Raw genomic sequence first — 24,407 nt, forward strand, 5'->3', positions numbered from 1 at the left:
GATAGCAGATACAACGTAATAATAACTGAAATTGCAGCAGTAGAGCCTCGTGCAAATAATGAACAGAAATAAACACGCGAACGTGTTGGACTCACAGACCGTTGCACTTTTAAAACACTTCAGCCATTTAATTCGAAACAAAAAATAACATGTGGAATACAAGTGACAAAAATGGTGACCGTACATTTGAACCCATGTACATTTGAACCCATGCGTATATCCACGGGTTCAATCTATATGCGGGTGCTAGAAACCCATGGGTTAGGGTTAGTATGGGTTTAACTATCCGTGAAACAAAAAAAATTTCATAGGTGCAATAGCATACAGGTGCAATTGTCATGGGTTCAAATGTACGTGGGTTCAAATGTAATGGAACCGACAAAAATATTCAAGAGAAAAAACAACTACACCGTTTGGGTGTTGTTGCAAAAGTGATGAAGTTACTCAATGTACTGTATGCAAAGAATTGTTGGTATAAATCACACTTGAAGCTCTCAAATAATGCAGTTATAACAGGTGACCGTACATTTGAACCCATGCGTATATCCACGGGTTCAATCTATATGCGGGTGCTAAAACCCATGGGTTAGGGTTAGTATGGGTTTAACTATCCGTGAAACAAAAAAAATTCCATAGGTGCAATAGCATACAGGTGCAGTTGTCATGGGTTCAAATGTACGTGGGTTCAAATGTAATGGAACCGTTATAACAATATCTGTGCATTGCCGACCTTCAATCCTCAACTTGTGGACCTGTACACTTTGTGCGGAAAGAAAGGTCACCTTTGAAATAATTGCTGTTGTCCACGCTAAATAGGATTTACATATTTATCCCAGGGGAAAGGAAAGTCGTTAGGACGGCTTAATCATATGACCAGTCATTTGTTTTCGGAAGCAGGAGACTAGGAGTCCAGCAATCCCCTCGCACATAACTACAGTATACCCGCATGTGATTCGATCATGCCAACCCACGCAGGGTAAACAGAGGTGCGGTGACGAGAGTATTCTTAACTCTTAGCACGATGTGCCACGCCACCGAGCCTAATATAAGTAGATATAAAACCTCTACATAATACACCAACTTCAGAACTTACTAAATCTACGCCACTAATATATAAATATACGCAACATGATTAAGCAGTCTTTTCCGTCTAATAAATATGTATATCCTGCCCTAATTATACGGCACTGTACACAACTCTTAGACTTAGAGCAAACAACTCGACGCCTACGCGAATTATTGCCCCAACTTCGATACTATTTTCTCGTTCAAAAACAATGTAGGACAAGTTCCCGCGAAAATGAGGGTATTTTCCACCGCGCCAATTAACAAACACGTGTTTTGTCGTTGATTCATGATAAGGGTCCTATCAGATTTGGTCATGAAGATAATTTTGAACACCACAATGTTACAAAATAATGACAGACACCGACATAAGACAAAGTAAACACGCAGGGCGCGGGAAAATGAGCGGTCACGTGAACCACACCACGACGGCAGGGTGTCATATCGTACGTAATTATACCACACCCCACGTCGTTACACGATTTGAACCCATTCGCGTAATTGTTCATTTCCCCTATCGCCCAAAACAGGGTAATTGCCAATTTTGAAACATGTGCGGCAACGAAATTTTTAATTTAGTTCTGTACGTGCGAGTACTTCCTATCGCTTTGCGTTGCAAAGCCTATATCGGACTCCAATTTATTATCTATGCCTATGACGTTACAAAGCACAATAGCGAAGCTTCTGCGGTGAGAACAACATACGTCTTAACTTGTGACCAATAAAAAGTTTTGTACCTGGAAATAATAGAGAGCATATGTTAAAAAAATGTGCAGTCCGTGCTTCCACACAATTCTTTCTACCTGGCCCTTTCTTTAATAAAGGTTGCATCTGTTCGATTAACCTCCCGAGTTTTTTTCGGTGACCGTACATTTAAACCCATGTGTATATCCGCGGGTTCAATCTATATGCAGGTGCTAAAATCCATGGGTCAGTCAGGGTTAGTATGGGTTCAAATATCCTAAAACAAAAAAAGATTCCATAGATGCAATAGTATGCAGGTGCAATTGGCGTGGGTTCAAATGTAATGGAACCGTTTTTTTGGGGGTTCGAAGCAGCTTTGTTTTGCCATGTAGTACTTTTTTAATGAATTTACCTTACCTCAATTTGACACATCAGGCAGTTCATGCACATAAACAAAGAGTTTTTGAACATTTTCAAACCCAAAACGAGGCAGTGGCTAATCGTATAATTAATCCACTTTATCGGCTTCCATCTCCCCCTAAGAAATTAGGCAAATTCTATTTCTTAGATGGGATAATTCATTATGATTTATACCAAAAACACACTAATTCTAACCCCAAATCTTCTCCAGTCGTTATAAATCCTTGTGAGATTATGAAACACTTCATGTACACAATTCATGCAAATATAATCTACATTGCACTTTTAAAAATATACAACAAACAGCTAATTTATATAACACAAATTATATGAGATAATTGAATAAAACATTTTAATCATCACAGAAATATTACAGTATTATGATTAGGATTATTTTATATGCATTTCTCTCTGAACAAAGCCCTGTGCAATATCCACCAGTATCTCTTACAATATGTGAAGAGATTTTATATTCTAAAAAGACCGGCTAATTCAGTGGTTCCCAACCCTGACCTGTGACCCTCCCCCCCCCCCAAGAGGGTCATAAAGCAGTTAGAGGGGGTGGGGGGCAATGATAGCTTAAAATTAATTTTGATGGAATTCTGTTATAAACTTTTCCCTTGGAAGAAAATTCCACGTTCTCCATAGTTTAATACTATAAATATCACTAGAATGACGAACACAGGGGCCACGAGGGCTAAAAGGCTCTGAGGGGGGGCCACAAGCCACAAAGGGTTGCTCTGCTCGAAGGTCCCCTTGGGGAGCCACGCACCCTGTGAATGAACGTATTGTATTCTACATTAAAACCAAGAATTTCAGATGCTCCAGAAGTGTGTTAATATGGAGATAACTAATTTTGCTCGTCTACTTTACATGTGTAAAGGGACTGAAACCTTTGGGCAAGAGGTATATTCAATCGGCTAACACAGACAGTCCCCGAACTCATAATAGAACTAAATATGGAAAATCGGAATTAAGGTATGGCCTAACCCTAACCTAGTACACACACTACAGGGGTATCAATTTTATATATCAAATATTGGTTTGTTTTAGACATCCAATTGTGAGTTTGTGACCTTCCTTTTTTGGGTAAACTTATAAAAAATTACATTCAAATTAAGTTTAAATTACTGATATAGAATAGAACATATAATACTGTATTTTAGCACAAATCATCATCGTCCTCATCTCCTATAAACTTATGTTGAGTACTCGGGACCTCCATGTTTTGTCCAGTTCCGCCAATATTGGGTGCAGAGTTCATTCGTGCATTCATTTTATTAGAAATGTCTTTCACAGCTGCTTCCTGGTTTGTTACTCTAGCTTCCTGGGTGGAGGGGTCATTGTTGGTGGCTTTTATAATTCCTGGGGCAGATTGGCGGGGTTGTTTTGATGAAGAGTAGCCCGGGACGCGCAATGAGCGGGCTAACTTTGCGTACACATTGTCCATAAATTTGAACATTGGTGTGTTGATAACTAAGTCCACTTTTTCTTGGTCTTCTTCATTGAACGCCTCGACCAATCGCATTAGAGCGTCCTGCTCTTCAGAGCCATCAAATATATCGGCATAATCACAAGCGGAATGAATCGCCTGCTCTGCTGACACCTAGAGAGAAGTTAGAATTGAGATTAATATTTCTGAAAATATCTTTACGAAGCACTGCTAGGAATCTTTTTGCATTGCCTACCCGAACCCAATATATCACACAGACTGTGAGGTTTTTACAGAGATTGTAACATCTATATCAGGGATGGCGAACTACTGACCCGCGGGTCACAAAGTGACCAACTGCGTTTTATTTGTGACCCGCCAAGGCATGAACGAAATTAAAAGATGCTAACATATCAGTGATAAAAATTGATAAAACCAGCCTTAATTTAACAATACCTAAACAATTATAATGTACCGTCAGTTGGGCAGTCAGGGTCGCTCATATTCAAATTGTTAATTTTAGGGCCGGTATGGTAATTTTCAAAACCCCTATTCTTGGACGCATGTCTGCACCGCTGGGTAGCGTTATTCAGCTATTAGCGCTGACATCGTATATGACATAACAATGCAATTGATCTGTTCATTTCTCGCAACGTCTTTTTTCGGAAGTGCATCTGCAGACTGTTTTAGGGGTTATACGAAAACTAGATGCTACTTTGCATTTTATCAGTTTCTCGCCTACAATGCGGTTGAGAAAACAAAATCTTTCAGACTTGAAATAAAAACCTAGAAATAAGAAATAACAATGGGGCATTGTAAAAGTGCCTTAATGTTGTTGAAATAACACTATCAAAGTGGAATTCCTTCCATAATAAGTTCCATAATATAGAAGTGCTGCATAATAAATCCCAAAACTACACCAACACCAACAGAAGCTAATAAGATTTGTTTTAAAAGTTTCCTATAGATACAAACATTGATTAAATATCTGTGACCCACTTGCTTCTGTTTCGTGATAAAAATATAATTTTTGACCCCTCCATTAAAAAAGGTTCGCCATCCCTGATCTAGGGCAATGGTTATCAAACTTTTTAAGCCACGCCCCCCTTTTTGTAATTTGTCAAGTCTCACGTCCCACCTCATAAATAACTAGCTAATAATGAGCTACAAATAACAGATAGTAAAGCGAAAGTATGTTTAATTCAAGAAACGCGTTGAAAAAGAAGGCGGACAGGATCATTTCTAACGTATATTTTTATTTGCTTCCCGCCCCCTCAAAAAATTGTTTTCACCCCCCCTTGTGGGGCACGCCCAACCGTTTCAAAATCACTGACCTAGGGAGAAGTTACATATGGAATCAACTATATTTCAAGCATGATCGACTTATATGTTATTATGATGCTGTGTAGTGTGAAACTGATGAAAAACCTGGAATGTGTCTGGAAGGACATGCCTACCAATTCGTTACACCATGAGCGAGGTTGTGAACTTGAACCACTTAAAAAGACGCAAAAAAGTGTAAAATCCACCAAAAACCCCCGTGAAAGGTTCAAAAACTGTTAAAAAATCCCAAAAACCTTGATGAAATGAATAAATGAAAACCTTAATAAAACTGGCTAAAAGACGCCACAAACCACCTAAAAAAACAGAGTCAACAAAAAATTAAGAGTTCATCTTACCGGATCTCCGATGTGTAGATGTACGAGCACCAATCCACAAGTTAGTCTTGGTATTGATTCTCCTCCCCCATCTGACTGGGAATACAACTGACATTCATGTCCGATAGTGTTGATCGCATCAGATAATTTATTATTTTGAAGCTGAAAAAAAATTTATTCGTGGGCTTTAAAACCAAAAACGAGAATATCGGTCGGAGACCGAAGACTTATCGATCGAAACTGCGGTTTCGATTCATGACTCTATAGTGACACCACGTGTCCCATCACTAATTAATCAATAACTCGCTAATTATACGACATAATTCATCCAAAATCAATAGGCTTCTGGTCCGAGATATGATGAATGCACATGCAAAATTTGAGCAGATTTCCTGAGATATCGCGTGCATCTAACAGACAAACAGACAAATACCTATCAACATACTTACCGATCTAAAGATCGATAAGTAATAAGTATTGTATCACTCGCATGGCAAGATTTAGTTTAGAACAGGGGTTCTCAACCTTTCACTAATCGTGTACCACTTTACTGTCTTTTACTCTGGCTGCGTTCTACCGCCCACCGCCAAGACCTTTTTTGAAGTGGGGAACAATTGCGCAAGTAACGTGATATGAGAGTATTTTAAAATGCAGCACAACATCTTTTGTGACTTACCGTGTTTGCTCATTTTGTAGCCCGGGCCCATATTTTTTTCAACAAACTCACTAACCGGGCCCTTATTCAAACGGCCCTTTTTCAAGCACGGGCGCTTGTTATTTCCGATAATTAATATATTGTTATTTCCAGTTCTCAAGTATGATTTGAACTAGAATAACGAAAATTTTGACTTTTCCTACGCAACCGCAGGTACAAATCCGCAAAAGAAGAAAAGTTTGGCGATGACCTATCAATATTGAAACGACGCACTTGGGCTTATTTCCTATTGTTCTCTACCGATGAAAAATCAGCTTTTACATCGGGCGGGTATTCAAGCACCGGCCCTTATTTATTTTTATGTTCTGTTCACACGAGCGGCTATGCAAACGGGCCCTTAATCAAGATCGGGCGGTAAAACGAGCATATACGGTATACCAAAGTACGGGTGAGGGCGATCTTCAAAAAAAGGACTGATAGCGTTGCAAATCGCTTAGCGAATACATACAGTATGAAAGATAAGGAAAAGGTGTCACCCGCATATTTTAGTCAATTCAAGGTTGTACAGGTACCACAAGTTGGGAACCAATGGTTGAAAATAAAAACATTTGGTTGAACCAGTATTTTCAATCAGGAAGAAATCCTGATGATTTGCGAAGAAATACAAAGAAATAAAACTTGGCTTTGTATTCCGAGTATAAGAGAGATATTTAGGAACTATGATTCAAATAAGCGGTACTCCTGAAGTATGCGCACCAAGATGCCGCACAACCTGAACCTAACCTGGTACACAACCTGAGTTCAGGTTGCGCGTCATCTTGGTGCGCATACTTCAGGAGGTCCAAATAAGCAAATAAAGTTTTTGTGAGAATATACCACTCCCCAGACTTAATCCTAGATCAGGGATACTAACTATTTTTACCAAAGATCCGTAAACAAAACTTCAAAATTACTAGGGTTTGGTTTTTTCAAAAATTTTATTTCGACATCATTAAATACACACTCCCTTGTTTGGGTAATTATTATTCGCTAACCAAGATAGCGCTATTGGCATTGTTCATTATGGTATATGGTTGTCAGGTGCATATATATGAGTAAATTATATAGTAACCTTTGAAACTTTCACATATCCCAAGTGGGACCAATTATCTAGAACAGAGGGTTCTCAACCTGGGGTTTGCGAACCCCCAGGGGATCGGGAGAAGATTTCCGGGGGTACTTGGATGACAGTCGAGTTTTCGTGTGTTGCTTTTTTTTAATATCCTTTAACAAAGAAAGTAACCACAAAGGGAAGCTCGCGTTGTTGTGATTGTGACGCAAAAATGTGAAATGCACGGCTTGGCAGTTGTAGCAGCAAATTGTAAGTCAATATATCACAATTTAGTTTAGTGTATGATTACTGGGGGTTCGCGTTGACTGTTTCGTGACTTTGGGAGTTCGCGTTGATTAGTTCGTGACTCGGAGGGTACTTAACAGAGAGAAGGTTGAGAAGGTTGAAAGAATTAGGTACATTCGAATCGAATACTCGAAAGGTTTGGATTCAGACCGTGGTCTGCCAGTTGAGTAGCCCTGTCCTAGATAAAGTTGTGGTTAATTCAATTCAATTCGTTTATTACTCCAGACCGCTGTGGTCCATATAAAAACAACACAACAAATAAACATGAGCAAAACAAAAATAACGCAATAAATACATAAAATACCTGATATGACAATCAGATTCACAGTAAGTCTCAAAAAATGGTTATGATAGAGCAATTTAAGGGACCAAAAGTGAGGTATAGAATCTAAGAGCTCTAAACCCACTATTTTTAACACTATTTTTAAGAACTCTAAACCGACTATTTTTAACACCAACATAGTTACATACCTGTAATCGAGACGCTTTTCCAACCAACTCAGCCGCTTGTCTGAATCTTGAATCATCTTCATTCTGACAGATTTCAGCCGCCTGTAAGTAAGAAATAACCAGAATTAACGCAAGAAAAAAGGTCGAGTCATTTTTAAAGCAATATAACATTTCATAGATTGAATCTAGGCATTTCTAGTTTTTTCGAAATAAAATGGTCCTTGCATATCATGCAAGAAATGCATTAAATATTTTACTTTTATTAAAATTGCAAAAGTAGAAAAGTTGAGATCTGTGTACCGAGCATTAAAAATATTTTTCAGAATTGGTCCCAATACGACAGTAAACAGTATAATCCAATATGAATCCATCTTATTGAAGATATTGATATATTGACCCAATTATCAATAAATAAGCAATATGGAAAAAACTAAATAGTAGAGTAAGTAGGCCTATATGCTTTAATAATACAGAAGTTCCAAAATTTTTCTTTAGTTTCTGTGATATAAATCATGACGCATTGTAAGAAAAATTGACTATATTATTATTAAAGAAAAACTACATATTGCAGCGTGTTCCAAAAAAAAATGGAACCCATCAATTACCGTAGATTAACAATTTTATGGGTCTCATTTTTTTTGGGACACGCTGTTCATCCACATTTAATCAATGTGTCATGCTTTCGTGCTTGTTAGAATGTGCGTGTCAATGTGTCATGTTTCGTGCTTATTTCTAAAAGTCATGTTTAATATAATAACTCGAGACAGAAATTTGGATTTGTTTTTTTACAACAGTTGATAATCAAGAGGAACTGATAAAACAGCCTATTATAAAAACATATCTACATATTTCGTTTTGTATTCGCACATTTTATTTAGTAAGAGTGACTGCTCTATTCGCAGAGGGGTAAAAACTGGTGTATCTTTATGTAAAATTTGACAGTGAAAGACCCACAATATCCATATTAAGAATATTCACTTCATTAATTAATGACACTGGGTTGATATTATTTATCTTATCTCATAGATAAGAGTTGATAGTGTGATAATTAAATCCCAAGGATTCATCATACAGAAATAAATCATACTATTACTAATTCGTGATTCAATTTCCCTTATGAGTTATGACATAACCCCACGTCAATGTATGTGATGACTATGATTTTCAAGTGTTGGTGTTAATATATAAGAAAACAGTGGAGATGGCCAAAATAAGATAATTAACATTTTAATACAATAATTTGATATGATTCAATTAGTTTTAGATGGTTCCGCAGTATATGTACCAGGTTAGGGTTAGGCCATAATTTTATTACGATTTTCCTCATTTTAGTTATATTACGAGTTTGGGGACTGTCTGTGTTAGCCAAGTAAATATACTCCCCTGTCCATAGTTTTCAGTCTCTTTACACAACTTGATGTAAAGTAGGCGAACAAAATTAGTCACCTTCACATTGGTACACACTACACACACTTTTGAAGAACCAAATTTTATACGTATTGCTACAAAAATCGGAGAAAGGCACATACAGCTCACTAAAGATGACATCACTACTCTACAGACATCGACCTTGCTACGATTAAATTATTTATAACTTGCTCAAAACTGTCGACACATCGAATATATGATATGAGTGCAATTGGCGCACAGTGGTACCCAAACTTTTCTTCAAGCGACCCAAATTATTCAAAAAATAAATTTTGTGAAATCTCGTGACCCAAGGATATGCTCAAATACTAGGCGGTATGTAATGCTTATGCATGAAATGGTTACAGAATTAACTGACTGACTAATAATGAGGACGCAAGTATTTACATTGTGATAGTTCCAACAGACAAGTACGATTGAGTCACACTTATACAAATACAAATATAAAAAAAACAATAAAATTTAGAAAATGAAGCAGTAACTTTTAGGTTTTTGTTGAAAAATCAAGCGACCCAAAAAAATTTTCAGGCCCGATTTTGGGCCGAGAACTATAGATTGGGAAACACTGGTCTAGCAGTTAAAGCGTTAAGTTTAATTGTGTTGGGATCGCAAGTTATACATATCGAGTTCAGATCCCATGCCCACCCCCCCAGGTGGTGATCAGGGGCGCACCCAGGGGGTGGTTTTGCTGGTGGGAACCCCCCTTTAAAAATGTAAAACGCATTTCTTCTGTTTCATACATAGCAGTTTTCGTAGTTTGAAACGATTTTCGACATCCAAGTAATCTTGAAAACCTACGTTTTCCGACCCCTGACCGGATCCGCTTGATGAAAGTTTCAAAATTTGGGAACAAAAACGAACTTTTTTTTAAAAGATAAAGATATAAATGAAACGAACCTTCATATATAAACTGATGGACCATTCCGCATTGACCATTTCCGTCATCTTTCCTGCTCTTTCTAAGCAAAGAACTGCGGTGTCAGGAGTTCCATTTTCCATGTATATGTCTGATGCTCTGTCGTAATATGCTAAAGCTGTATAAAAAAAAATTCATAAATATGAATGACTTTGGATTAATTCTTGCTTACTTATGCTTTGAGGAGTTCTCTTCTATTTCGCTGACTATCTGATTTTCTTGAGCGGGGTTTCTCAAGCTGGCCCTAGGTGTGTTTGACAGAATTCGGGGAGCCCACGAGCAAATGCATTCACCAGATGGGACTGTGTGTATTAGCCAAGTGTATTTACCCCCTGCCCATAGGTTTCAGTCCCTTCACACAACTTGAGTTACCTCCATATTGATACACACACTTCTGGAGCGCCAACAGCTCCCTGTAAAAAATAAAGTTACCGTGCCTTTATTATAGTCATTCAGTTCTCTGCAAGCATTCCCAGCTTCCTCGTATGCTTTTGCGGCATGGAATCTCGCTCCAAGCTTGTAATGAGCATCGGCTAATCTTTCATATGCAGCGTATGCTTTCTCATATTGCCTGAAACAAAGAGGATTAAATTTTCATCTGTATTTCTTCACGTAGAGAGGAAAAATCCAATATGACAACTCGAATGATCAAATTTACTGTTCTTTTTTATCATTTTTAAATTTTTCATTAATTTTTTAACATCACATTACAGTAGGGCACAGTTCTCCGATTCCAAGAATAGCCCCAACATTAAAAGACATCAATTATAACAGTGAGTGAAAACCAATCCTTTACAAGACGGTCTGGGCCTCCATATTGGCATGAACAGGCACTGTGCAATAAACTAAAAGGAAGCACAATCTTGGAACGTCAAAAATATAATCTCATTTATCAAAGACAAAAAAAATTTTACCGTAGCATTCGAGAGTTTTCAGCAAAAAAACACAATTTTGACCATGTGCCGGTCGACACAAGCCACAATTGATTTAAATCATTACTGAGACAAGCTTGGCATGATCTGACACAGATCTACTGTAGGGCCACACGCCCTCTTTTAGAGACAAAAGGAATGTTTGTTTAATTGAACCAAATGTCTGGACATCTTAGAATCAGAGAGCTGTGACCTACTGTATTGTTATTATTATTTTTAAACAACTGCTAAGGTTGCAAGGGATTGTGAAACAAAATCATAACTGTATGTATGTATGTATGTTTATTCGTCTCGTAAAAGCAATATAAAAGAGTAAGTAATTATAAATACTGAAGACGGGATGTATGCACAAGACCATATTGGCCTAAAACACAGATGTGCGGCATACACCCCTTTTGATATATATAAATTATAATAGGGTAAATCAAATATGTACAATATGGTCCTTTATACAGGCAGTTGTGCAAGGAGGGTGGGTGGATGCGGTAACAGGGATAAGGGTGGAGTGTACAAAACTGTTTGTACAAAGGAGTTTGTTAGACAAAACAACATCTATAAATAGAGACACAACACAACATGAAACACACTGCATATGAATATAGTAATAAAATTTTTTTTTTCTAAAAAATTTAAGAATTTGGATGAATGTACAACACCATTGAGTGATGATACCACATACTATAAAACGCGGGAATGGTTTAAAGGGTGTGTACATATATGGTATGCACCACTCAAGGGCGACAGTGTTATTATAACTACAGAACACAAACTGTCTTGTGGTCGGAAAAAGTCCGTCCGGCCTGAGTTTGTAAACTTGGCAAGACAGTAAAATCGGCAGATATTGAATTTGGAAACTATCGCTCAACTCTCAGACTCTTCTGTTCTTCAATAGTTTATTTTTAAAACTTTACTGTCAGTCTGTACGGTAGGTCTGTATTACACACAAATTAAACCTGTAATACTGAAATATGGAGAATTCTGGAGAGCGAGCAAAACCTTTACCGTAATAAAGTTTAAAAGAAATATGCTCGCTTCAGAAATATCCAGCACACACCAAACCAAATTAAAAAAAACACAATCCAAGTTGCACAAGGCTTGGGCAAGAAATAAACAAACAAAACTTTCAATTCTCCCCAATTTCATATTATAGGATAGGATAGGATTTACATATTTATCCCGGGGGAGAGGAAAGCCGATAAGATGGCTTATCCATATGGCGAACCACGGCCTCTCCTCCGGTTACCATTCCAAGGGTATGGGATTAGATTTACTGTATTTTTTTTTTTTTTTTTCGGAAGCATGGACTTGGTGGTGGAGGAAGCCGTAACTGACCAGCGGTTACGTGAACCACCCAACGACGGCGAGGAGTCCAGCAATCCTCCCGCACATAACCATCCCTGCATGGGATTCGAACCCGCGAACCCATGCATAGTAATTAGAGGTGCGGTGGCGAGCGTTTTCCTAACGCTTAGCCCGTTGAGCCACAGATTGGTATTCAGGTATTGTAGGCCTACCACTGCACCACTGAATTATTATTAAATTCCAAATACTACTGTTATATTTACAAAACCCCATCACAACTTACTTAGCAAGCTTGAAGGCGAGCCCAGCATTCTGAAACGAAGCTGCTGCGCTGTCATAATCAGGTCTCCACTTGAAAAATCCCGTTTTTAAATGTTTTTCTGCTTCTTCCATATGCTGCAAACCTTCTTGGAGCTTTTTCGCCGCTCTATCAGTCATTATTTAGCTTTCTAGGAACCTAATTCTGGAAAAATCTATCAAAATAATCTTCCTAAACTGCGCTATCGCACTACAGACAGACAACCAATTCTACATGAACAAAAATCGATTCCGTGTTTTGTCAACAACTGGACATAATTTCCATGCAGATAAATTAGGTGCGCACTTTAATGTTATATTGTCAAGAAAAACCTCTGATTAAATTTACATTAATTTCATTTAGTGCACACTGATTTTAGGTGGGTGATATTGGAATTACTTAAAAAATTGCTAGACGTCGATCGACAATGTCTTGTTATTGGAAAATTAGTCGTTCTTGGAAAACTATGAAATGAAATGGCGTATTGTGCTGACAAATAGTCATGTGATTTGTAAATATTGCAAAATTGTGTCGTATGAACATTTCACGTACAACTATCCTTAAAATCTGAATTTCCCCGAAAGCAAACAGTTCCCAACTTTCTGAACTCTAGTATATTTTCATTAAATGGGGAATTTGACGCCAAGGGTGTGGCTGTTCAACACCGATTAATCTCAATTACCAATATTCATATTGCTTAGACGTGAGTCTATTCTGTAGTAACTTTCACTACATTATCCGAGGAGAAAGAAAATCCGATTTGCGGTTTAATAATATAACAAACCACGTCTTCTAATTTGTTTACTTGTCTAGTTAGAGTGGGAAAATACCTAAACATTTAATTGTTAAACATCGTTTGAGGCGGGTGATACTGGATCGCGTGGAAATACTTAACGTTTACATAATCCCTGAGTCGGCCGAAATGTTGTGGCATACAAATACGGGATTGTGGACATGGGAATGCGATTGCGAGCGTATTTATAAACTGGAGGCGGATGTGATAAATGTGCGCTTTGAAAGATATTCAATTTTAAAAAACATTCTAAATCTCGCACATATCAGTTCGCGCGGCTTATTTCACTGCCAAGGAAGAGATTGTTGATTTTTGCACTACTATACTTATTTTATTGTAAATTTTGATGCGGATCCTTGTAGTTCAGTTTAATATTGTTTTAAAATAGCGATATTTTACAACATGAAAAAATATACTTGTCTTTGACTATGACTAGCGAGTTATTTACATAAAAAATATTTTGAAAATGGTTGGTGTCGCTGTTGTCGTCATCACTTGCAGGTGCATAGAGCAACAATGGCCGCGGAACTCGCTTTTCTGTCGAAGGGGTTTTCGGAGGCGTATACGTTCATTCGTCGCTTCTTTTGCGTTCTTTTCGCTTGCTTATATTGACATTACTTATTTGAGTTTTTATATCATGGTAGTAACTCATTGCTTTTATTTCAGATTATTTACTCAATGTATAATAGATCACCTAAAAATATGGCAGGGAACAAGCGCGGAGGCGGAAGATTTTATAATAATCACAATCGAAATCACAACCAAGGAAACAACAGAGTAAAAATGGAGTCGTCTCCACAGAAACATTCAACACCGCCGCCACCTAAAGATATTGTTTCTAAGAAAGAATCAAATACTGTTCACGTTACAAATGATCATCCACAAGAAGAAGAATCCAGTAAGATTTTTTAGTTTTTTTTTAAACTTTGAATAACGTTAGATAGTTTGTTGAAAACTCCTTTATACACTCAAATAAAAATGAAGAATTGTGGAGAGCGAGCTAAGTCTTTGAAAAAGTTTAAACCCATAAAAAATATCACCAGCACACAAATTAAAACAATAAAACACACAAATCCAGTTAAACGACTGAACGAGGCTTGGGCCAGAAATAAACAAAAACAAAAATGCGCCAAATCTGTACAATATTGTGCTTTTGCACTGACTGACTGACTGATATGAAGGACATTCAAGCTAATAATCACCAATTCAATTTGATACGGTAGGCTATGTCCTAATTTAATGTTTTTCTCACTTAAAAACTCTGTAATTGTTTCAGCTTCCATTTCACAGTGTCAGGGAATCTTCAATAACCAAGTGCTAAAATTGTAGAATATGGAATGGCACATATTCATCTTCTGTAAAAACTATATTGAAATAAAAATCCGTTTTTTTTTGTTCATTTCCATATGCTTGAAAAATATTCTATTTGTGAATAGAATAAATGTTATTCCTAGCCTAACTCCTCATTCAATGTTTCCTATTTTTCAAAAAAAATTGCCCTAATCGGTGCCATATACTCATATAAGCACAAAGGAAACTCATCTCTTAGCAGAGTTACAAGCGACCACTAAAATACATCATTTGTATTAATATTCCTCGCATCTGAATATTGTTAGCATCTTGAAGCCGCAAATAATTTTGTTACAAAAATCTTCATTTCTTTAGCTCAAAGACCCGCGGAAAAGAAGTTCACACAAAGAAGTCGACTTTTTGTTGGAAATCTTCCTCTCGATATGTCAGAGCAACAATTTAAAGATTTGTTTTCAAAATATGGAGAAATTTCAGAAACTTTCATCAATGCAGGAAAAGGCTTCGGTTTTGTTAGATTGGTGAGATATTTGGGCCTGAAAATGCAAAGAAATTGAAATATTTGTGCTGAAAAACTGGTGAAAAAAAATGGACACTACAGTAATATTAACCCTAATTTCATTCACCCAAGGCTTGACTAATTACGCTTTATTGATTTCAGTCAGCAGACACAATTATTCTACATTATCTTCCTGAAAAAAGAATTTAGCTTTTCGAAATTTTTTACCATATTTTTACGCTGTTATACACATAGTGAAAAAGGTAACTTTACAATTTTTTAAAATTGAATTTGATGTGAATTTTTCAATTTGTTCATTTTACAGGACACCAGAGCCAATGCAGAGAAAGCAAAATGGGAATTGGACGGAAAACAAATCAAAAACAGACAAGTGCGAGTCAGATTTGCTTCCCACGGTGCTGCATTGAGTTTAAAACATTTATCTCCTTGTGTAAGTGTTTTACTTTTAATAGAAACACAAATTTCCAGTTTTTTGTAGACTAGATATTTATGCTGTGGCTGTGGGTATATTTGATATATCTAACTGTTGACCGAACTGAGTTTTTGTATTTATAAACTTTAGAAACCTAATTCAAAACGAGAATATCGGTCAGAGACCGAAGACTTATCGATCGAAAGTTAGGGGATCCCCCAAAACACCGATCTTACTCCATAGTGACACCCTGTGTCACATCACTAATTAATTAATAACTCGCTAATTATACAACATAATTCGCCCAAAATCAATTAAAATCGATAAGTATATCATAACCGTTATCATATCATAATATTAATAGAATTTTCGCCACATCACAAGACTATTCAATTTATGATTTTGATTTTCAGTCGCCTCTGAAATTGTTTAAAACCAAAATAAAAATATACAAAGATATGTGGATTTCTAATCTAACGACGTGAATTTCTAGTCTAACGACATATATCAGTAACCCTATCTACGCTCACCTGTATGGACCTATAAATCCATATATGTAAAACAACTAAAAATCATTGGGTGCTCCCGAAGTATGCGAACCAAGATGGCAGACATCGGAACGTAACATGGATAACAGGTTAAAGTTAGGCGATAATTTTTTTCCAATTTTTCTTATTTTAGTCCTATTATCAGTTCGAAGACTAGCCATGAGCCTCTCGTAGTATTTATACCTAAAATTATGGCCTAACCCTAACCTAGTACACATATTACATTCCGATGTCCGCCATCTTGGTTCGCATACTTCGGGAGCCCCAATCATTGTGAATGGATTAGTCTGATTACGGCACCACACACTTGTAACCATTGTGCCATTGAGATTACTTAGTACTTATTATTTGGTTACATATTTGTGTGTCGTGATGGTTCATCACAGTTTATGGCAGGCTCATAGAAGGACCTGTATAGGTGTATCTGCTTCGAAGGCAAAAACTTTTCAATCATAATCCAAATCACCCTGGGGTTGGAAAAGTCTTTGGAGCGAAAAGTCTGTAGCCTATACCGAGCTAATTTAGACGACTGAGAGCCCATTGCCTGTTCTTAACTGTGAGGCTTTTTACATCTATCTTCTGCTTGTAGAAATGTGTTTGAGCTTTGTTCAGAGAGTAATTTGACAGCTCTTACTATTTTGCTTTTCAGGTCTCTAATGAACTGCTCGAAACTGCTTTTACCCAGTTTGGACCGGTTGAGCGAGCTGTTGTCATCGTTGATGATCGAGGCCGAGCGACTGGGAGAGGAATTGTGGAGTTTGCAAGAAAATCATCAGCAACGAAAGCCCTTCAGCAGATTTCTGTAAGATTTGTGAATATTGAAGTCTTTAAAATTAGAATGTATCACTTTTTATGCTGTTCATTCACACTTTCAACCTCAAACAAGGCAATGTTCAGTATATTTCTGTCAGATTTGAAAATATCAGATACTAAAGAATACATGCTAAAAGTCTAAGACGAAAGAGATGAAGCCAGACATGTTTATTTGTCGAATCAATGCAATTACCGTACTTCGTAAGAATCAATTATTTAAGCAATTCGATTATTTTCGGTCCGACTGGAATTTACACAGTGCAACCATGACGTAAGTCGCAACGCCACTAGGTGTCGCCCTGCTGAAACACGATGATTGCTCGTGATTAAAAGGGAAACGCCATCGATTAAATCCCAGTCTTTCGCTTACCTTGTCCTTGTTCATTAACGGCGCTTCGCTATGTCTTGCACCTTGTGGGTAGCACAACGCCATCGATTATTACCTAACTAACAGCAAAAAGGTATGATTGAAGCCGGGCGGTGTTAAATTACGTCGAGGTGATAAAGCACTGGAAAAAAGTAGTTTTCACCTGATTGTTATGACCGTAGAACGACGTTTTTTGAACGTAGAACAATAATAATAAAAAAATGAATTTCAAACGGGGGGGTCACGACCCGTGTAACCCCCCGCTAGTTGCGCCACTGAGAATGGGGCCCATGGGGGTCGTCAAGAATAAGTTTCACAAACAGGGGCCAACAGGGGGGGTTTCACAACGCAGGCCAAAAAGTGTGGGAATCCCTGCCCTAATAAAGTATAGAAAGTTTGATAATAGTGACAAATCTAATAGGTATTTGATTATACTTAATGGGCAATATACATACAATGATAGAATCTGAAATTTGAGTGGAAACATGCTTGAACCCCTGAACCATAGTAGCAGAATCCTAGGTTTGAATACCACTCTTTGAGCCAACAAATTTGATTGATTGTTTACTAATGTTATGCTTAACTGTATATCCAGCTTAGTTGCTAACTTGGAGAATGAGTTTCGTTTTTCTGATTACATATTTCAGCATGGATGCTATATAGTAACAAAAAAAATATATGAATATTGACTTAAATATGAAAGTCTTACCTTGATTAGTATTGGGTTATGCCATTTTCTCCTATCCTGTCTCAAACATGTTTGTGTTATTTTCTGTTTAACTTTTTGGAGCATTTGGTTGTATTAAGATCTTTTCCAACAGTTACACTTACGTTGGGTTAAATGTGTTTCATTTATAAACATTGGATTTATACAAAGACACTCAAGTTGGTAATTTGTAAAAATCTGCTCATCAGACTTCCCAACAATTAGTGTTTCATAAATCATTAGTGCCCTAGAATTAGTGTGTACTGCATATAAAATCTTTCCTGTTACACAGGTTATCCAAATGTTGTTTAGGCTACCCCTCTATTTGTGACCAAACAAGTATATTATTTAAATGTTGAAATATCTATATTTTAGGAAGGATGCTTTTTGCTTACCTCCTCGCCTCAAGCCGTCGTTGCTAAACCACTCGAACAAGAAGACACTGAGGATGGTTTGAGTGAGAAAAATGTCAACAAAAATCAACAATATTTCCAGTAAGTTTTACCAGAAAGATATGTATATCGGTACTCCCGTAGTTTGTGTACCAGGTTAGGGTTAGGGCATAATTTTATTCCAATTTTTTTTATTTTAGTTCTATCATGAGTTCGGAGACTGTTTGTGTTAGTCAAGTGAATACATCCCCTGCCCATCGGTCCGTTTCAAACTTGACATAAATTAGGCGAACAAAATTAGTTACCTCCATATTGGTACACACACTTCTAGAGCGCCTTTATAACTGCTTTGCAAAAAAGCTTAGTGCAAATTGCCACCAGGGATGGAGAAACCGAATATTTTACTTATTTACAATATTTTAGTTTATGTGAAAAATTACAAAAAACACTTTATCTTTCTTCATGTTGATCACATCTGAAACGATATAAATATGAAAGTCATTGATTTCTCTGTGTTGTTTGTTATCAGTTGAGATATCTTATCAAAAATTTGAAATTTTTAAATAAAAGTATAATATTTTATATCACTATAGGATTTCACCCCTTTTAGGATGTGTTCCCTTTTTTCGGGGTATAGACATAAAAAAAATCATCCTTCAATGACTATGAATGGCAGTTCTTGCTTATTCGATAAACTCTCCAATTAGGGACTGTGACGCATTTCAGTGATTTTATTCCCCCATTCGGGTTGCAGTTCATAAAACGCTCATCTGATAAACTCTCCATTTAGGGACTGTGACTCATTTCAGTGTTTCATCCCTCGTTTTGGGTTCAATTCATAAAACGCTCATCTGATAAACTCTCCAATTAGGGACTTAGCCCCCATTCGGGTCGCAGTTCATAAAACTTTTTATATTATTCAGAGAAAGAGAGGCACCTCCACGATTTGCGCAGCCCGGAACATTTGAATACGAGTTTGCTTTGCGATGGAAAGCTCTCGATGAAATGGAGCGACAACAACAAGAACAACTTGATAAATCTATCTCGTCAGCTCGAGAGAAATTAGAAGGAGAAATGGAAAATGCGATACATGAGCATAAAACTATGATGATGAAACAAGGTAGAGTTGACCTTTTTTATGAGTTTTTCTCAGAAAAAGGTTTTGAATAAGAAATACATGGCGTTAGAGTGCTATTGATAGAATGGTCATGTCTATGCCTGCCATAGCATTGTTGCGTTATACGCATACGAATCCAATAGCATATAGGAAGGATATGGAGTTAGTCTCAACAAAATTAGCGAACCAAATCGGAGTTACAGAATTTTATTGTTAACTTTTCCTCCAGATTTAATCCGAAGGCAGGAAGAATTGAACAGACTCGAAGAACAAAGACAGAGAGAGATAGAAAGAAGAAAACAACTTGAATTTGCGTGAGTTCTTATTTTGAAAATATATTATTGGTTGGATGGCAACACTGTACTGAAATTAATATTCTACAACAGGGAACCAGGGGCCAAAAATGTCGCCCAGCTAGACTCGCGGGCCATGTAAGTGTGACGTAATAATTTTACGAGCAGAAAAAATGTATGAACAGAATGTGTAACAGAATTGCAAGGATGCGTAAGCTATGAACAAAAAGAACGGGCCAAATCGAATCAATCAATGGGCCGGATTTGGTCGGGGGCCGTAGTGTTTGCCCTTGTCAGTCCTACAATATCAATAACTTAAAATGTGTAGAATAAATGAATTTCCTTATAGTGTTTTTTATGAATTCCTGACGGAAAAAAATGTAAACGCATTTAACTTTTCTATTTAATGTATGTTTTTTCAAATTTAGTCGAGAAGATGCTCACAAAAAAGAATTGGAAGATCTTGCCAAAAGACAGGAAATCTTAAGAGCTAAAGTGGAAGGGGTGAGTCAAGTGTGCTTGTTGCAGGGATAATTTTTTTTACAGACCTTAGTGTCGTAGTCTTAGAAAATTTCAAATATTATTTTGAAAATTCGGAATCAAATAAATTTTAACATACATCCTGTTATACAACAACAGTAATCTAAAAAAACATGTAATATATTTATCAATGCAGATAAATTTTGCTTTAACTAATATACTTTTTTTCACAATGTCAGTTTTTACTTATCGATCTTGAGATCGGTAAGTATGTTGATAGGTAGGTATTTGTTTGTCTGTGTTAGATGCACACGATATCTCACGGAAGCGAGGTTGGATCTGCTCCAAATTTTGCATGTACATTCATCATAGCTCAGATCAGAAGCCTATTGAATTTGGATGGATTATGTCTTATAATTAGCGAGTTATTAATTAATTAGTGATGGGACACACGGTGTCACTATGGAGTAAGACCACTGTTTTGGGGGATCCCCTAACCTTCGATCGATAAGTCTTCGGTTTCTAATCGATATGCTAAAGATGACAGATTTTCAAACCTAAGAATTAACTATATTGGGTGCTCCCGAAGTATGCGAACCGAGATGACGGACATCGGAACGTAACATGGGTAACAGGTTAGGTTTAGGCGATAATTGTTTTCCAATTTTCCTTATTTTAGTCCTATTATCAGTTCGAAGACTAGCCAAGAGCCTCCCGTAGTATTTATACCTAAAATTATGGCCTAACCCTAACTTAGTACACATATTACATTCCGATGTCCGCCATCTTGGTTCGCATACTTCGGGAGCCCCCTATATTGAATATACCCTATATTTGATGTATCCAATATTCGATCAGTTTTGCACATCCTTGTCTATCGTTTATATTGGAATAATCTTGGTTTTTGTTAACCCTGTCCAGTGTCCTTATTTGATAGAGCTATCCAATCTTGCAAGTTTCAAAGAACATCAGTGACTGTTTTATCAAAGCCTTATTCTGACTGAAGGCATGAAATTACCTCTCATAAAATGAGTTGCAATACGCAGCTAACTGACTTTGTTTTTTTTTCTCAGAACTTCTCCTCAATGCAAGGCCCTCCTCCACAAGATATGGGACCAAATAGGAACCAACCCCCGCCAAGACATCCTGGTGGTAAGTTGAATTAAATTTATGCGGCACTTTTGCTCCAGAATCTTATTACTTATCGATTTTAATATGTTGTATGTATGTTGATAGGTATTTGTCTGTTTGTCTGTTAGATGCCTGCGATATCTCACGAAAGCGAGATTGAATCTGCTCCAGATTTTGCATGTGCATTCATCTTATCTCGGACCAGAAGCCTATTGATTTTGTGCGAATTATGTCGTATAATTAGCGAGTTATTAATTAATTAGTGATGGGACACAAGGTGTCACTATGGAGTAAGAGCGCTGTATTGGGGGATCCCCTAACTTTCGATCGATAATTCTTCGGTCTCTGACCGATATTCTCGTTGAAACCTTGATAGCGCAGTTTTGGCGCTCCAGATGTGTACCAATATGGAGATAAATAATTCTGTTCAACTACATTACATCGAGTTGTGTAAAGGGACTGAAACCTATGGGCAGGGGGATATTCACTTTGCTAATACAGACAGTCCCCGAACTCGCCACTCGTTTCATTGCTTCAAATCTATCATCATTTGGCCCGATACTTGTATTACTGTTGATTGCCTATTGATTTTGGATGAATTATGTCGTATAATTAGCGAGTTATTAATTAATTAGTGATGGGACACGCGGTATCACTATAGAGTCATGAATCGAAACCGCAGTTTCTATCGATAAGTCTTTGGTCTTCGACCGATAATCTCTTTCCTGCTTTTATTGATTTCATTTCACAGGGTGTTTTCACCCTGTTTAGTATGTATAGTTTGAATTGAATGAGATTTGGAATCTACCAAACAAAATAACACCATGAATACTATTGTAATGACAAAAAGGTGGGCCATGAGTGCTTGAAGCCTTCGTAAGGGCAAGAAGCCATAAAAGATTTGTAATCCTAAGTGATTCAAGAGTCTTGCTGCACACTAACAAAGATATATTTCTGTGATGTTTCGTCTGACCAAGGTCAGACTTCTTCAGACGAAACGTTACAGAAATATATTTGTGTTAGTGTGAAACAAGACTTTTGGATCACTTGGATAGTTGTCTTCACTCTTGCTACAGCATCCTTGCATTATATGCATATGGATTCGCCGGCACAAAAGCATAGAGGAAGTATAAGTAGTAAGTCTCGCAGAAACCAAATCATTAGCAAAAGATTTGGAACCTCTGAAATAGAGAGTACAGTTTTTGTTTTTGGCAATTTCACAACCAACCCATACTTTTCTTCCGATATAAACCTTTTTATAAAAATAAAATTTATGTTTTTGTTCACTTTAAGATTTCGGTGGGCCGACCAATCAAATGATCCAAGACGCAATTGCTCTAGAAATGTTAGCTGGTGGCCAAGGGGGGGGATTAGGACCTGCACCGGTAAGTCTGGTTTGGTTTTAACGGTTTATCGGTCGACAAGATTAATCTATGGTTTGATTTTACGGTTTCATCGGTCCAGCAAGAATGACTAAGTCTTGGTTGGTTTTAATGGTTTCATCAGTTAAACTGTTAGAGGGCATTAAGCGAATGTCTGAAACAATAACAGTAGAGTAAAGGATAAGTAAAAGTTAGTTGGGAAGATATTTTTGATTTTGAGGGCGGGGGGAGAGGGGATTAATTTGTTTGCCGAAATGTTATAGGAGATAAAATTGGCTGAAGTAGCTGTATATTATATTGTAATATAAAATAAATCTTTATTGTTACCTAACCTTAAAAAATCCTATTAAATATGCACATCAATAGCTTAAATTTACAATGTCTGCTTTTAAACTCTGATCATTATTTGTACAAACTTCTCCATTTACAAATACTTGGTTTAGAAAAGAGATATTTTATATAATTTCATTAATATAGTTTTCAAGACTGAGTAAATTGACATGTTATGCATGTAGGAGTTTGAAATAACAACAATATATCAGATAAATCTGCTACTTTTTCATTGAGAGGGAGGGAAAGAGACAGTGAGATATTCTTACAAAACATGAATTTAGAGATCTCTGATTTATCACTTTTAAATATTGTTTTGTGAGCTTATTAATATTTTTTTTTTTTGAGAATTGAAAATGGCCTTTGCGGTTTTAAGTTAGTTTTGGCAATTTTGATAGATCAATGTGAGAAACTTCAATCACAAGATTGCTAGAATAAGATTTTAATATTTTACGTGGGGATGGGAAAAAATCGTTTAATTAATTATACAGCAAACCATGGCCTCTCATCCAGTTACCAGTCCATGTCGGGTATGGGATTAGTTAGCCAGTTATTTGCTTCAAACGCGTGGACTTCGATGGTGGAGGAGGACATAGGCAACCTGCGGTTACATGAACGATCTTGTGACAGTCACAGGTCCACAAGTTCTTTCTCACATCGTTTTCTCTACAGTATCGAACATGTGATCCCACACAACGTTAATCAGTAGTTAACTGTTGTGTACGTACCTATTGTGGTGAGATACTGCTGTTTAGTGCAAAATTTATATTTTAAGTTAGTCCATTTGCAAGTGATTTCGTATCTTTCTCAAGCAGCTATGTTCTGAAATCATAGGCCATGCACATATGACACGCTTTTTATAGCAATGAAATTGGGGATTGGTCAAGTTTTCAACTTGGAAAAATTCCCAAGGCTCGGGCAGACGCTTTCCGACCCCGGAAACGAAGCTAAACGACCTCTAAACCCCAAAATCACTCTAGCGTGACTGACCGACAGCTTGAGCATGTTTGGTCCCCACTCTAATTGTTGGATGCTCTAGTTTGCTATGATCTTGGGACTGTTTGTAAAAATAGTCACTGATTGACAGATACCACTTAGTCAAATACAGTTTATTGATCACCAAATTAGGGGTACGACGAGTCCTTTTTATTTTATGTTCATGCATTATGAGCCTATTCT

General features: G+C 37.0%; 2 protein-coding genes across 2 annotated transcripts in view; one reads left to right on the top strand and one right to left on the bottom strand.

Moving 5' to 3' along the window:
* Positions 1–2,418: 2,418 nt before the first annotated feature.
* On the bottom strand, positions 2,419–12,875 carry LOC120334766 (gamma-soluble NSF attachment protein-like). Its single transcript, XM_039402271.2, has 6 exons — positions 12,622–12,875; positions 10,542–10,675; positions 10,086–10,222; positions 7,782–7,862; positions 5,281–5,421; positions 2,419–3,775 (listed from the first exon to the last, which is right to left on the bottom strand). The coding sequence occupies exons 1-6, from the start codon at positions 12,774–12,776 to the stop codon at positions 3,332–3,334; spliced, it is 1,092 nt and encodes a 363-aa protein (XP_039258205.2). The 5' UTR covers positions 12,777–12,875; the 3' UTR covers positions 2,419–3,331.
* A 1,199-nt stretch (positions 12,876–14,074) lies between these two features.
* LOC120334755 (uncharacterized) overlaps positions 14,075–24,407 on the top strand; it is a 34,955-nt gene continuing 24,622 nt past the window's right edge. The window contains exons 1-10 of the mRNA XM_078113311.1: positions 14,075–14,327; positions 15,095–15,258; positions 15,562–15,687; positions 16,867–17,019; positions 18,479–18,597; positions 19,419–19,615; positions 19,842–19,926; positions 20,334–20,409; positions 21,459–21,537; positions 22,810–22,901. Coding sequence (XP_077969437.1) covers positions 14,108–14,327; positions 15,095–15,258; positions 15,562–15,687; positions 16,867–17,019; positions 18,479–18,597; positions 19,419–19,615; positions 19,842–19,926; positions 20,334–20,409; positions 21,459–21,537; positions 22,810–22,901 — 1,311 coding nt within the window. The 5' untranslated portion in view covers positions 14,075–14,107. The remainder of the gene's footprint in view (positions 14,328–15,094; positions 15,259–15,561; positions 15,688–16,866; positions 17,020–18,478; positions 18,598–19,418; positions 19,616–19,841; positions 19,927–20,333; positions 20,410–21,458; positions 21,538–22,809; positions 22,902–24,407) is intronic.

The sequence above is a fragment of the Styela clava genome, chromosome 1, assembly GCF_964204865.1.
Source record: "Styela clava chromosome 1, kaStyClav1.hap1.2, whole genome shotgun sequence".
Lineage (NCBI taxonomy): Eukaryota > Metazoa > Chordata > Ascidiacea > Stolidobranchia > Styelidae > Styela > Styela clava.

Bases quoted from the DNA above. Each gene is read 5' to 3' on its own strand.
- LOC120334766 (XM_039402271.2), bottom strand. From the start codon at position 12,776: ATGACTGATAGAGCGGCGAAAAAGCTCCAAGAAGGTTTGCAGCATATG. The intron at 5,422-7,781 runs GTATGTAACTAT...ATTTTTTTTCAG, and splicing joins GAAAAGCGTCTCGATTACAG to CTTCAAAATAATAAATTATC. The intron at 3,776-5,280 runs GTAAGATGAACT...ACTTCTCTCTAG, and splicing joins ATCTACACATCGGAGATCCG to GTGTCAGCAGAGCAGGCGAT.